Source organism: Mizuhopecten yessoensis, unplaced genomic scaffold (genome assembly GCF_002113885.1).
Source record: "Mizuhopecten yessoensis strain PY_sf001 unplaced genomic scaffold, ASM211388v2 scaffold10939, whole genome shotgun sequence".
Classification (NCBI taxonomy): domain Eukaryota; kingdom Metazoa; phylum Mollusca; class Bivalvia; order Pectinida; family Pectinidae; genus Mizuhopecten; species Mizuhopecten yessoensis.
The window spans coordinates 439,712-455,040 of NW_018408797.1; the positions used below are offsets into that span (position 1 = coordinate 439,712).

Sequence of the window (15,329 nt, forward strand, 5' to 3'; positions counted from 1 at the left end):
AATGGGCAACTATCTCTCTACCCTTCACCCTGCCATGTTAATGGGCAACTATCTCTCTACCCTTCACCCTGCCATGTTAATGGGCAACTATCTCTCTACCCTTCACCCTGCCATGTTAATGGGCAACTATCTCTCTACCCTTCACCCTGCCATGTAAATGGGCAATTATCTTTCTACCCTTTACCTTGCCATGTAAATGGGCAACTTTCTTTCTACCCTTCACCTTGCCATGTTAATGGGCAACCATCTCTTTATCCTTCACCCTGCCATGCTAATTGGCAATTATCTCTACCGTAGACTGATTTGTTATTCAAGAGAAATTCAATAAGGGTAAATCATCACATTTGAACCATGTGATGTTGAGGAAGTTTAATTCCTACACTAGAACAAACGTAAGAGCTAATCATCCCTGCATGCAAAAAGCAAAACTTCAGGACTCTGCCTTTTTTATTAGTCTAGTTATTCAGAAGACGAACATCATTTTGAACACACAATTCATCCTTAAATTAGGACAAGGTCTTTATTTACAAAAATAATGATAACACACATCACTTTATCCCAGCATGCATTTGGCCAAACAACACGACTTTATGTTTTTTATAAGATAAAACGTTGTTTTGAGCAGATGGCAGAAGAACTATAGTTGACACACATTCACAAACGGTACTTCGTGCACAGACCTGTACTAACCTCGTCTGTCAATACACATAATATAATCAAGGTTGCTACCTCCGTCTCCCTAGTAAAATGACCCAGTTCCAGAAAACATGCGACTTTGTCATAACCGTTCATAGTATGAGGCCGGGAACAGTCTAGATCGACAGGATCTTTAATTTGATGCATGATTTGCCATATATATATATCATGCAGTATAATTTTCGGTAGACTTCATGATCGGATGCTCTACTTTATCTATAATAAGTTATACGTATATGTTTGGTAGGCAAGACAGGTGCAAACGTTACTTAATGGATATAGAAATCTCCTCAGAACAAATTGGAGGCCAAAAATGCAAATGAAGTGAACTTAAGACTTTTAAACTAATCGCCAGTTTTTGAAGATGAAAACTCAATTAATACAAAATATAAATTATATTTGATATTCTACATCTAGAATGTTTATTTTCCATTAATCGTATATACACTTTTAAACACTGAAATATATATACGATCTTACATGAGTTTCCATTTCATATGAGATTTATGAAACGAGTCTAAGAATTTTTCAATTTAGCGAGCCTCTGGCGAGCTAAAATGAAAACTTCGTGACGAGTTTTATAAATTTCATAAGAAATGAAAACGAGTATAAGATCCATTTTATCACATATTCAATTTTCGTGGCAATTATTCGTGTAAAACGACAATTTTCATGCAACCTTGAAATGTAAAAAGCCGCCATTCTAACTCAAGTGCGCAAGTCTGTAAGTCATGTACTTGTCCTTGGCGTGACGTCACAAGTAAAACAATCGAAACTTACAACCAATCACAGGGCTGATAGATCATATTACAAAGTTAATACATAAAAATAATGTGACATATATATAATGGTATATATTAACTGGATAACACAACTACATTACATGTGTGTGATAAAATACAGTTTATCACGTTCTGGGTTGTTTATAATGCCACTGTATTTGACAAAATACTCCAACAATGTCTTAAAACAGTCAACATAATCCAATGCCTAAAAATAGCTACAATGATTAAGTTGAACAAGGTCGTTGCTACAGGCATCGTCCTCCGGGAGTCCGTAATACGTGTGTGTCTAATTAGAAGGGGCGTGTCTTGTTGGCTTTATCAGTTTTCCAAAAACATCACACTCATATTGTCCTTCTCTGCATGTGTCGTTTGGTGAACACTTAAATTCTGTTTTGTAATAAATGCCTTACCACAGACATCACACTTGTGAGGTTTCTCTCCTGAATGTGTCCTGAGGTGTCTGCGTAGGTCACCACCCTGAATAAAACCCTTACCACAAACTTCACACTTGTAAGGCTTCTCTCCTGTGTGTGTCCTATTGTGTGACCGCAGGTTTTGTGTCCTACTAAACACCTTACCGCAGATATCACACTTGTATGGTTTCTCTCCCGTATGTGTCCTTAGGTGCATCGTTAGATTACATTTGTGACTGAAGTCCTTACCACAAATATCACACGAGAATGCCTTCTCTTCTGTATGGGTGATAAAGTGCATCTGCAAATTACCTTTTTGATAAAAACCCTTACCACAGACATCACAAGAGTATGGCTTATCTCCTGTATGTATTCTAAGGTGCGTTGTTAAATTACCTGCCTGATTAAACCTCTTACCACAGACATCACACTTGTGTGGTTTCTCTCCTGTATGCATCAAAAGATGTTGCTTAATTTTGTCTTTCGTAGTAGCCTCCTTTCCGCAGATATCGCACTTGTATGGCTTCTCACCTGTGTGTGTCATGTAGTGTATATTTAGATTGCTTGTACTTTTAAACTCCTTACCACAGACAGAACACTGGTATGGCCTCTCGCCTGTGTGTGTCCGTTGGTGCGCCTGTAGTGTACATGCCCTCGAAAAGCTCTTACTGCAAAAACCGCACACGAATGGTTTCTCTCCTGTATGTATCCGATAGTGTGACTTCAGGCAGGTTAACGAACCTAACCTCCTTCCACAGACATCACACGTGTATGGCTTCTCGCCTGTATGTATCTTGGCGTGTTTATTTAGGTACCCCACCTGACTAAACGCCTTACCACATACATCACAATCGTATGGCTTTTCCACTGTATTGGTCGTATTTCCTTCGAAACAACATTCTATTTCAAACATTTTCCTTGAACTCCTTCACTGTTCAATATGGTCTTCTGTACAGAAGATTGATCAATACTCGCTAATGACTTGCATCACAAATGCACATGTTGTATTACATTCATACACTCCACGGTTATCCCGACGGGGTTCGTCCATATGATATACCGAGTTTTATTATCATTTATTCCCCTTTTAACGATTTAACATAAACTCAACAATGGCAGTCTAGTTTTGGAATGAATCTTTTCGATTTTCTGATGTTCGGGAATCTTTTTCTGCGATCCTGACCTCTTCACAGCAAAGTTGATAAAAAAAGGGTTCCAGGAAAAAAGATTAACTTTTACGAAAGAATCTCACCTTATATCTGAAATAAAGAAAATAAACGCATTATAAGCTGAAAACTAGACATATAGTCCAGTGCAAAAGTAAAGTTCATCAACACTTTCCGTCTATTTCACATGTACATGTATATCTTCAGGTAATTTTTCTTGAAGTCAATGAGGATGATTTTGAATCTAAGATTTTCACCTTATAATATATATAAAAAAAACCACTACAATCTTTCTAGTTCTTTCCGTTGAGTTATTTTAAAACTTTGATGAATCATTCAAGTGCTATTTGTTTAATTCCGAGATGGACTTGTCGTATCTTATAAAAACCACTACGTAAAATTAATAATTCTTTCAGTAATGTTACCATAGATTTCATAAAAGGTCACGGAAAAGGGACCCGGGTAACAATTTAACAAAGGCCCGTCACCTTTTGAGTACACGTTCTAAGTACTTGTTTCTATAAAACCAATTTGTACTAGATAACTGATGACAAGGCAACTCATTCAAAGGATGAACTAAAAGTACTTGCATCAATAATTTATAAAGTATTATTATTACAGTACAGTAACAAAATATTGGGATTCCTCGGGTTATAAGACTTATCCCATATTTAACTGCGATTGTGATTTACTGTCTCGTACTACATATGGGAAAAAAGCAGATATCGTGACATCGTAACGATCAAAGTTCTATTAGAAAATTGTATCTAAGCGATGTTCAAATGTTAAAAATAACTAGATACTGTATGGAATAGAGACGTGTCAAGACATCTTTGAAAGAAAATGAATTCGGCTTTAAAGATACTGTTTTTGTTTATTTCAATTCCTAAGTAAAGACAAATGATTTTGTTCTCATTTACTGACATGACACCAAAAAATTACAGATCAGTAAATTTGCTAGATTCCAAAATTTTAGTAGAATACAAACGCAGAATGAGCATGATCAAACTGATGACCTTGCCCTTCTTGGTTAATGGTGTTTCAAGTGACAGCCGTGACCTAGACGCGATGTCCTTGCTTAAACTTATCTGAATATTGCTTAAATCATGATAAAATGTATCCCGAAATTGCGTGGCGTGTTGGGGGTAGGGTTGCATTTCTGTTATTATGTTTTTTTTAAAATCTTAATTATTCTTTACATAATAATACATTCTATAAATTTGATATTAATGGCAATATGTAACTGTTTCTCATCCTATGGACATTTAAAGATGTGCCATTTCATTGTCTTTGGTATTATTAATTCTTTTTTGATATCAGAAAGAGGGGGGCCGGATGATCCCTTACCCCACGATCTTCTCATACTTCTTTATATAAATTATATTCTTGAGAATCTGTGATTTGAATGTGTCGCGTAATGAATGGTGTACGTAACATCAACGTATAATTTATATCAAGCAACATTCAAACATCACAATCGGATTGAAAATCGTAGCTCTGGTTTTTTTATTTTTGTTGTGATCGAGGTTTTACGCCAATGCAACAGCTAATGAAGATCATATGAAGACTGGTGCTTACCACAGGGACCTAAAAATTTGTGACAGCTGTATTTGGACCTAAACTAAGGTGTTCAGAGTATTGTTACATGCTTTAGGGGTTTAGATAGACTTCCGGTAAAAATAACACACCCAATGATCAGTGTCATTTTTATCGAAAATGGAAATAAACCCCTAAAATATGTAAAATTACTCTGAACTAGTTTAGGTCCAAATATAGCTGTAACAAATTATCAAGTCCCTGTGGTAGTTACGGAGACACCCCCAAAAAGACAGCGTGTGGACATACAGCGATCGAGAAAAGAGAGAAACCACGGAATTAGATGAAGTCCGTGGAGAAACAGGTCTGGGGTGTTGCAAATCAATTCTTATTTCTTTATGTGTCTGTTATTTAAAAGACTTTTCGATTCTGGAAGAAGTCTTATATTAGTCGTTCTTTACGATAACATATATTTATAGCAGAACTGTTAGGAGATTACACGTACGCTGCAAATACCTTTGAAAGAGTAAACTGTAAACCAAAGACCGGGTTTTAATTTTGGATTAGCAAAAAATCACTGCTTTATTGCACTCGACGTGTTTTTGTTTTTTTATCTCCTTAACCAATCGACCAATCAACATGGGCCAGACGTCATAATCTGTTGTACTTAACATATTGGTAGTTTATATATATGGTTGGTGGTGCCACATTTTTTTAGTCAACAAAATTACCTGTCCTTAAATGCTAGATTTTGGGTTTCAAAATTGAGAAACAAAAATAGACTTTTCTACATTTTTTTGCAAATATTGTATATAATATTATGGTGAACTTGAAATTGACACTGACCTATGTTTGTTAGTTTTTTTATCTTTATGTTTACAACCTTTATAGGCCATGCTTTTGAAAACTTGAGGTGCATTATACTAGCCTGAGTTTCCTCTAGCCCTGACACCAGACTTGGACATTTTGAAAGATAGATGTCTGGTGGTAGATCTGTCAAAATGTCCAAGTCTGGTGTCAGGGCCAGAGGAAACTGACCAGACATCTACCTGTCAAAATGTCCAAGTCTGGTGTCAGGGCCTGAGGAAACTCGACCAGACATCTACCTGTCAAAATGTCCATGTCTGGTGTCAGGGCCTAAGGAAACTCGACCAGACATCTACCTGTCAAAATGTCCAAGTCTGGTGTCAGGGCCAGAGGAAACTCTGGCTACAATAATATGTGTTATATATATATATATAATGATAGTTTGTCAACGTGGTACATGGATTATTGTCATCATGATAAACACATTACACCTGCTTAAACGACAATGGGCTTGGTCGTTCATTTGAACATAACGACAATGCGCTTGGTCGTTCATTTGAACAAGCTTCACCCCAGCATTCTACTTACTGGCAATATATCATGATCTTAGATTTCATGTTTGTTCAGAAAAAGTTGATTGAAAATTTTAACATAGTTAACAACATTGAGCTTGAAAGCTTGTGGATGTCATTCATTTAAACAAAGTTAATAATCATTTACCTCAGCATGTTACAGGCCAAATATCATATCCCCCAGTGCCTGGCTCATTTCAAAAGTATATGACCAAATTTAAACACACTTGATACCTTGAAAATAAGTTAAGGTCATTCATCCACAAAAAAACATTGCCGATCATTACAGGCTAAAAGTGTTGACATTAGGACTCTGCTATTTGTATACAGAAATGGTTCCAAAGTATTTTTTGGGTCATAAAACATAGAAAATATAATTCATTTCAATTATTGATTTCTTGTGCACAAATTAAAATTTGGCGAAACTGAAACAAGACCCAGAGCTAGCCCTGAGTTTTAACACCTATGATCCATGGAAACTTTATAGTCTTTCATCCAGCACAGGGTTGGCAAAATGTCAGGAAATTAGGCCTCTTAGAAATTCAGGTTTAATTTCAAGAGTTTCACACATATACATGTATATATATATATATATATATGGGTCAAAGAGGTAACATACAGTATAATCCCATATAACACTGGATCAAATGGAAAATTTGACAACCTAAACTTGTCCACACTGTTGGAATTACTTCTTTGCCCCTTGTATATATATATATATGAGGAAAGAAACTACTTCAATATAATATAATATATATATATATGGTGACCTGTGACCTTGACATTTGGTAAATTTCATTCATTTGAAAAAACTTGGTATCTCTTTCTCACAGCATGCTTAACAGGTCAAATATCAGTATGCTGAAACTCCATGTTATATAAAGAAAAAGCCATTTAAACAAATCAAAAGCATTAATGAGAGATGACTTAGGGCCATCACACAGTGTAGAAATGAACAATAGATGACAGAAGTCAGGCCATAGGCTTAAATGGCACTGGGGCCATCACACAGTGTAGAAATGAACAATAGATGACAGAAGTCAGGCCATAGGCTTAAATGGCACTGGGGCCATCACACAGTGTAGAAATGGACAATAGATGACAGAAGGCGGGCCATAGGCTTACAGGCACTGGGGCCATCACACAGTGTAGAAGTGGACAATAGATGACAGAAGTCGGGCCATAGGCATACAGGCACTGGGGCCATCACACAGTGTAGAAATGGACAATAGACAACATAAGTCAGGCAATAGGCTGACAGGCACTGGGGCCCTCACACAGTGTAAAAGTGGACAATAGATGACAGAAGCCGGGCCATAGGCATACATGCACTGGGGCCATCACACTGTGTAGAAATGGACATTAGACGACAGAAGTAGGGCCATAGGCTTACATGCACTGGGGCCATCACACATTGTAGAAATGGACAAAAGACGGCAGAAGTCGGGCCATAGGCTTACAGGCACTGGGGCCATCACACAGTGTAGAAATGGACATTAGACAACAGAAGTCAGGCAATAGGCTTACAGGCACTGGGGCCATCACACATTGTAGAAATGGACAATAGATGACAGAAGTAGGGCCAAAGGCTTACAGGCACTGGGGCCATCACACAGTGTAGAAATGGACAATAGATGACAGAAGTCAGGCAATAGGCTTACAGGCACTGGGGCCATCACACTTTGTAGAAATGGACAATAGATGACAGAAGTAGGGCCAAAGGCTTACAGGCACTGGGGCCATCACACAGTGTAGAAGTGGACAATAGACGACAGAAGTCGGGCCATATAGGCTTACAGGCACTTGGGCCATCACACAGTGTAGAAATGGACAATAGATGACAGAAGTAGGGCCAAAGGCTAACAGGCACTGGGGCTATCACACAGTGTAGAAGTGGACAATAGACGACGGAAGTCGGGCCATATAGGTTTACAGGCACTTGGGCCATCACACAGTGTAGAAGTGGACAATAGACAACAGAAGTCGGGCCATAGGCTTACAGGCACTTGCTGGACTAAGAACACATAATGAAGACATTCATACACAGAACAGAAATGTAGATTTAGATTTTCTACATTTATTAGTTTTCAAAATCATATACACACAAAACACTGATTTATGATTTAGAATTTAAGATTTTAGCTGTTTCTTTATACTGTCTGTTGTATCCTGCACTGTCACCGTGCCAGTGATGCCATGGTCTTCACTCTGGAAAAATTCTTAACACCAACAATACACTTTAGTGGCATTTATCTGGAACTATGTCGATCACATATGTATTTACTCTTTGTCTGAGGAGTCACAATATTTTCACAATGCCACACTGTGTGTTTACTGGGATGTGTTAGAGTTTCTCGTTAAGTTTGATAAATATCGCAATCTTATTGCTTATCTTTTGTATGTACCATTTGGTGTACACGCAAGTTAGATTTCTTTATAAAGCCTTTACAACAGACATCACATTTGTATGGCTTCTTTCCCGTGCTGGTACATGTCCTGATGTGTTTCTGTAGGTCACTGGCCTGATCAAACCCCTTACCACAGTCGTCACAACTGTACGGCTTCTCTCCTGTATGCAATTTGAGGTGTGTCCTAAAGTTTCTTAATGTCTTGATCATCTTCCCACAAACACTACACTCATATTGTCTCTCTCCTGTATGTACAGCTTGGTGTGCATGTAGGTTAGCTATCTGAATAAACCCCTTCCCACAGATATCACACTTGTGAGGCTTTTCTCCAGTATGAATCATAGAGTGCATCTTCAGGTTACATTTCTGTATAAACCCCTTACCACAGACATCACACGTGTATGGTGTCTCTCCTGTATGCATCAGAAGGTGTTTTTTCATACTGCCTGTTGTACTAACTACTTTTCCACAGACATCACATTTGTATGGCTTTTCTCCTGTGTGAGACATGTAATGTATCTTTAAACTACCTGCCTGATTAAATCTTTTACCACAGACATCACATTTGTATGGCTTTTCTCCTGTATGTATCCTTTGGTGTGTCTGAAGTGTACATACTTTTGCAAAGTTCTTACCACAGGTATCACACTTGTATGGCTTCTCTCCTGTGTGTATCCGGTAGTGTGACTTTAGGCAGGTGATGACATTAAAACCTGTACCACAGATATTACACTTGTATGGCTTTTCTCCAGTGTGTGTTCTAATGTGTCTCTGTAAGTCACATGTCTGAAAAAAACTTTTATCACAGACATCACACTTGTGTGGTTTTTCTCCTTTATGAATCTTGTTGTGTCTATTTAGGCTACCCACTTGACTAAACGCCTTACCACAAACATCACACTTGTATGGTTTATCTCCTGTATGTGTCATGTGGTGACGTTTTAGTGCATGTGCCAGCGTAAAACCCTTACCGCAGACATCACAGCAGTGAAGACTATTTTCTTCAAAACTTGTTTCTTTTTCAACTCCTTCACTCTTCAGATCTTCTGTATATGGATAAGATTTTTCCATTCTTGAAATGCTAACAACAGATACTGCATCTGCATGTGTTGAATTACATGTGTATCTACTGGACACATCCAGAACAAGGTTCTATCTTATTACTTATTAATTTACTTGATTGGATATATATGACAATTTATTTTCCTTTATGATTTAGCATATGTTCTCACAAACAAATAAGTTTGACAGGTTAAGTTTTTTTCTTACAACTTCTTTTTCAATGATCCTCACCTCTTCACAGCAAGGTGGATCCAAAAGAAAAGAAAACTTGATTTGATTTCCTAGGTAGAATATTTTCTTGAGATCATCATTTGATCTATATCTGAAACAGAGAAAATAGACCTTAAAAACTTACAGTTATAGATACATTGTATGACAATCTTGATACATTGTACATGTATACCTATTTCAAAATTGATGAATGTTATTAATACCATGTACAATGAAATACATGAATTTGTTTTTTGGAAAGGATTTAGAACAAGAGTACCATGGGCGGAACAAAATACGCCCGTCAAATGCAATAAATATACTTTCTTACAATGAAATCAGATCTGCATCATTCTAAGAGTGGTTAGCTGATATGCTATAAACAAGAAGCCCAGAGGGCCTGTATCGCTCACCTGAATGTGTTTAAAATAATTGGTAGGAAATAAAGATATAGCACTCAATGGCAGGTAAGAACATATGAATCTTCAGAAAGAACCATCCAGTACTTGAGATATAGCGAGAACAAACTTCAAACAGAGCCCCACCCCTATGCCCCTAGGGAGGTCATACCCACTGTTTATACAAAAATAAGTCCCATGGCCCAAGGATGCTCCAGACTAAATAAGGATAAAATCCTTTAAACCTGATGGTCGAAGAAGGATTTTAAAGGTTTTACCTCTATTTCTCCTACTGGGCCCCACCCTTCTGCCCCCTGGGAGACCACACCCACTGCTTATACAAAATTGAGTCCCCTTGGCCAAAGGATGCTCCAGGCTAAATTAGGATAAAATCCCTTTATCCCTATGGTAAAAGAAGGATTTTAAAGGTTTTACCTCGAATTCCCCTATTGGGCCCCGCCAATTCTGTCCCAGGGAGGGGGGCACACTCTCTGTTTATACAAAATTGAGTCCCTTTTGCCCAAGATCCTCCAGACCAAATTTGGAAGAAATCCCTTCATCCCTATGGTAGAAGAAGGATTTAAAAGATTTACCTCTATTTCCCCTATTGTGCCCCGTCCTTCTGCCCCCTTGGAGACCACACCCACTGCTTATACAAAATTGTGTCCCCTTGGCCATAGGATCCTCTAAACCAAATTAGGATAAAATCCCTTAATCCCGATGGTTGAAGAAGGATTTTAAAAGTTTTACCTCTATTTCCCCTATTGGGCCCGCCCCTCAGGTCCGAGGGGGGCCACACCCACCGTTTATACAAAATTTGTTTCCCTTTACCCAGGGATACTCCACACAAAATATGGACCAAAGGCTTTTAAAGAATAATTTGCTATGTTTCCCCTATTGGGTCTCTCACCTCAGGCCCCTGGGGGAGCCAGACCAACGGTTTATACAAAAATGGTTTCTCTTCCCCCAAAGATGCTTCTAACCAAATATGGAACAAATCCTTTCATTCCTACAGAAGGAGATGGATTTTACAGAATTTGCTATATTTTCCCTATTGGGCCCAGCCGCTCAGCCCCCAGGGGGGCCATACCCACCATTTATACAAAATTGGTTCCCCTTCACCCAAGAATGCTTCAGACCAAATCCTTTCATTCCTACAGAATGAGGAGGATTTAAAAAAAAATGCTATGATTCTCCTATTGGGCTGCGCCCCCCAGGCCCCAGGGGGGCGAGACCAACGGTTTAAACAAAATTGGTTCCCCTTCACCCTAGGATGATTCAGACTTAATATGGAACAAATCCTTTCATTCCTACAGGAGAAGAAGGATTTCAAAGAATTTACTATATTTCCCCTATTGGGCCCCGCACCTCAGCCCCCATGGGGGCCACACACCATTTATACAAAATATGTTCCCCTTCCCCCAAAGATGCTCCTGACCAAATTTGGTCAAAATCTACTGGGACAAATAGCGTTTTAACCCTTTCAGCCCTATGTTACTTTAGTAGACTCTACCATGCATTGATCTGGATGAGTCCATTATGGTCTACAGTGGTGAAAGGTTTAAAGGAAAAGTTGACGGACCGACGGAAATTTTGCAAAAATCGTTGAATCAAAATTCTTTTAAGGGAGACAACTTCATATCATGATTATAAATTATACCAAGTTTCAAAGAGATCCGTTGAAATGAAGATGACTACATGCGACTCTTCACTCCTTTTTATACGACTGTCGTATAAAAAGGAGTGAAGAGTCACATGTAGTCATCTTCGCTAGCCAAGTGTTCACTTCATATTCACTTCGGGGAGTGTATACGAAGCGAACACTTGGTTAGCGAAGATGCATGTAGTGGTAGTGGAACTGGGCCAATTGACCAATAGTTACTACTTGTTTCTAGGACTAGAATTTAAAGGAAGTATTGGAATCAAGGTATCCGACACCCCATTTAAAAAGTCACTTCTGACAAATACAAAAACAAGAGTACCGCGGAGCGGAACAAAATACGCCTGTCGAATGCCTTATAGTGTTATATACTTTTTTACATTGAAATAAGATCTGCATCATTCTAAGAGTGGTTAGCTGATATATGCTTTTAAAATGTAAGAGAAAATCTTCGGACAAAAATCAAATACTTAAATGAACAAAAGGCAATAAATTTTGCAAAAATCGTTGAATCAAAATTCTTTTAAGGGAGACACAACTTCATATCATGATTATAATGTATACCAAGTTTCAAATAGATCGGTTGAAAAATGAAGGAGGAGATTGCCGGACAAATAAAGTTTACGCCAAACGGACGGACCGATAACGCCATACCATAATACTACCGTCAAATTTGACGGTCGTATAAAAATGATACACTCCTTTTCCCTATAAATCCTTTCCCCAAAAACACCTGTTTTAATCATAACCACAGTCCGAATATCCCCCTATCAAGTACACAAAGATTAAAGGAAAAAGACATAGGCACTGCTGCAATAGCATATGCAAAATTGAGTCACAGAGACAGACTAGGATTTTATCATGAACCCCACTTCCCACTTGCACAGGTGTCGGGTTGTTTTGCCCTAGGGTCGTTTCGCACTATGTTGTTTCGCCCTATAAATACTTTTAGGGTGAAGCTGTTTTACTCCTGTTTTGATGTGTATGGCTAATACGGTCTCATTTGAAGGTTTTCATAGTCTCCCTTAGCCTTTTTAGTCATTAGACTTGTTAGATTTGTCGACCAAACTTAAAATCAGATTTGCACATCCACCAGCATGAAATTTTCTTGACAGCACAGTTGTTTGTGATACACGAAAAAAGAAGTGTTCTTAATGATTTAAATCATTTCAACTGATATTTATAACTTATAATATGTATTTCTATTAGGGTGAAATAACCTTGGACGAACTGGATTTAGGGCAAAAGGACCCATAGTGCATCAGGATTTAGGGCGAAATTACCCGGTTCCACTTGTGTACCTGGTCGCTGGAAATCCATCTTGTTAATTATATAAGTACGAACAGCTTCATTTTTCCACAATTATGACATAATTCTATGGGACACACTACAATGTAGGTACAATTAGCCAACAAGGCTACATCTTAGTTTGTAATTGAAGGTTTATATAACCTGCAAAACTTGTATGATCTTACCTGTATAAACTGTACAAACAGGTTTAGGCGTAATCACTCCAGTGACAAAACTCTTATCATGCCCAAAGCTGGTTTAGCTTCATGATTAGTTAATTGTGATATACATGTCGCCACTCTGTATATTTTATTATTTCCTTGCCGAGTTCATTATCCTACATAACCTTTCAGACAAAAACATCAATATTTTCAATAAACAGTTTCCCTGATGTTTATACAACAGACACTAGACTCGTCTGTCGTTACACCGAGCATAATATACAGTTGGGGAAAACCACCAACTTGCGTATAATATGCAAACTCGTCTATTATACGCCAGTTGGAGTATGGATTTGTTACTAAAAATAACCCAAATCGCTTTTACAGTAACTTTTGCAAGATATTATTAAAAATCGCATTAATTAACAAGGAAAATAATATTTTGCTAAAAGATGTTTACTGAAAGCGTTGGCTACTTAGAAACTTGATGTAACTTTACCGGAAGTATTGCATCTATTTTTGGTACTTTTCCATATACGCAAATAAAGTTTATTTTTGCATTTGTTTTATTTTTCATGACTGAATAAATAGGATTTTGACAAAAAAAATGAAAAGGTTCAGATTAAAGTGATTTTGGCTATTTTTAGTAACAAATCCATACCCCTATTGGCGTATAATAGGCGAGTTTGCGTAGTATACACAAGTTAGTGGTTTTCCCCGACCTGATATTTTTAAGCAACGTTACTATTATTGACAGGGCTACCTAGTGAGTCATTCTTCGATCACAAGGGCATGTATCGCTTTACTCACAACACGGACTTAGATAAATAGACTTATCTAATTCCGTGCTTATAATATTAAAAAATTAAAAAGTGCCTATTAAAAAATAGGGGTCTCCTACACTAACAAATAGTATATATGAGACTCCTATTTTTCAAGCGATCCATGCCCTTGTGTCTTCATGCACGATTATCAGCTGATTATACCAAACTGCTTCTATCGTTCTATGTTTGTAGCACAGTGCGGAAGATACAAATAAAATGGACCCATAAACATGCTTGCGAATAGCTTATTTACCAATCAAAATCCGTCTCAGCCAGCAAAATATATACCTCATTTTCTCTTTGCATTTCTCAGTTTACACCGGAAGTCCACGATAGGCATGTATATAACTGTCTGGAAAACAGAGATTCCGGGTATAATAATAACAATAATATCTTTATTTAAGAAGGGTTACATATTTAGTACAAGACTAATCTTCCATATGGCCCCCTCAAACATCATACAAACATGTTAACTGACATTAAAACAGATTATTATGCTAACTACAAAATCATGGACAACAAATAAACATTATGTAAGATTACTGAACGCTACTATTGTTTATGAATATTTGGTAATCAGACTAACCTGCTGACTAGATAAACGAAACATGTACCATTGTCTATATCTGAACGAACGTATCGTGAATAATATCAAATTATTATACAGATAAAAACAGTAAACAAACTATTTGACACATAAACTCTTTGCTCATTCGTACACACAGCATTCTTTCCCTGAGGAATACAGTTTTAATATAATTGAGCATATGTATATGTACAAAAATTTACATCAAAGTACAAGGTTACAATACGTTCACAGAAACTTTGTAAATTTTGACAGTTACCTATGTGAATAACATTACTCATTTAAATATAGAGATAGCAGATGCTGCCTAAGGTGTTTCTTGAAAGAACAAACTGTGGTCGTATTTTTAATATTGACCGGTAAATTATTCCACCACATTGCTCCAGTGTAAGTAAATGACTTTTTGAATAATACAGAATTTGGTCTTGGCAAGATTTTGTTGAGATGTAGATCTTAATCCATATCTATACGTGTCAGTACACCTATTTAGACCAGCTTTAATGTAATCAGGTGCCATATCATTTAAAGATTTGTAGTCTAATCATACATGTGTGGTATTTTACTCTGATTGTGAATGGCAGAGTATTATTTTCCTCAAAAAGGCTTTTACTTGGTATAAACATAGGGAGATTTAAAATAATACGTATTGGATAATGTTTTAAATCACAAAGGCAGAGATGAAATATCCTCCGTGAAGTCAAGATGACTGGAAGTTCACATCTACACTAGTCTAGGTTACACTGTTCAAAACTCTC

At 37.4% G+C, this 15,329-nt stretch overlaps 1 protein-coding gene across 1 annotated transcript; it reads right to left on the reverse strand.

Moving 5' to 3' along the window:
• Window positions 1-1,324: 1,324 nt before the first annotated feature.
• On the reverse strand, window positions 1,325-14,326 carry LOC110463885 (zinc finger protein 91-like). The gene is made up of 4 exons (XM_021518797.1): window positions 14,242-14,326; window positions 8,359-9,767; window positions 3,147-3,153; window positions 1,325-2,820 (listed from the first exon to the last, which is right to left on the reverse strand). The coding sequence occupies exons 2-4, from the start codon at window positions 9,452-9,454 to the stop codon at window positions 1,800-1,802; spliced, it is 2,124 nt and encodes a 707-aa protein (XP_021374472.1). The 5' UTR covers window positions 9,455-9,767; window positions 14,242-14,326; the 3' UTR covers window positions 1,325-1,799.
• Between the last annotated feature and the right edge of the window lie 1,003 nt (window positions 14,327-15,329).

Coding starts and splice junctions, on each gene's coding strand:
- LOC110463885 (XM_021518797.1), bottom strand. CDS start 9,454: ATGGAAAAATCTTATCCATATACAGAAGATCTGAAGAGTGAAGGAGTT.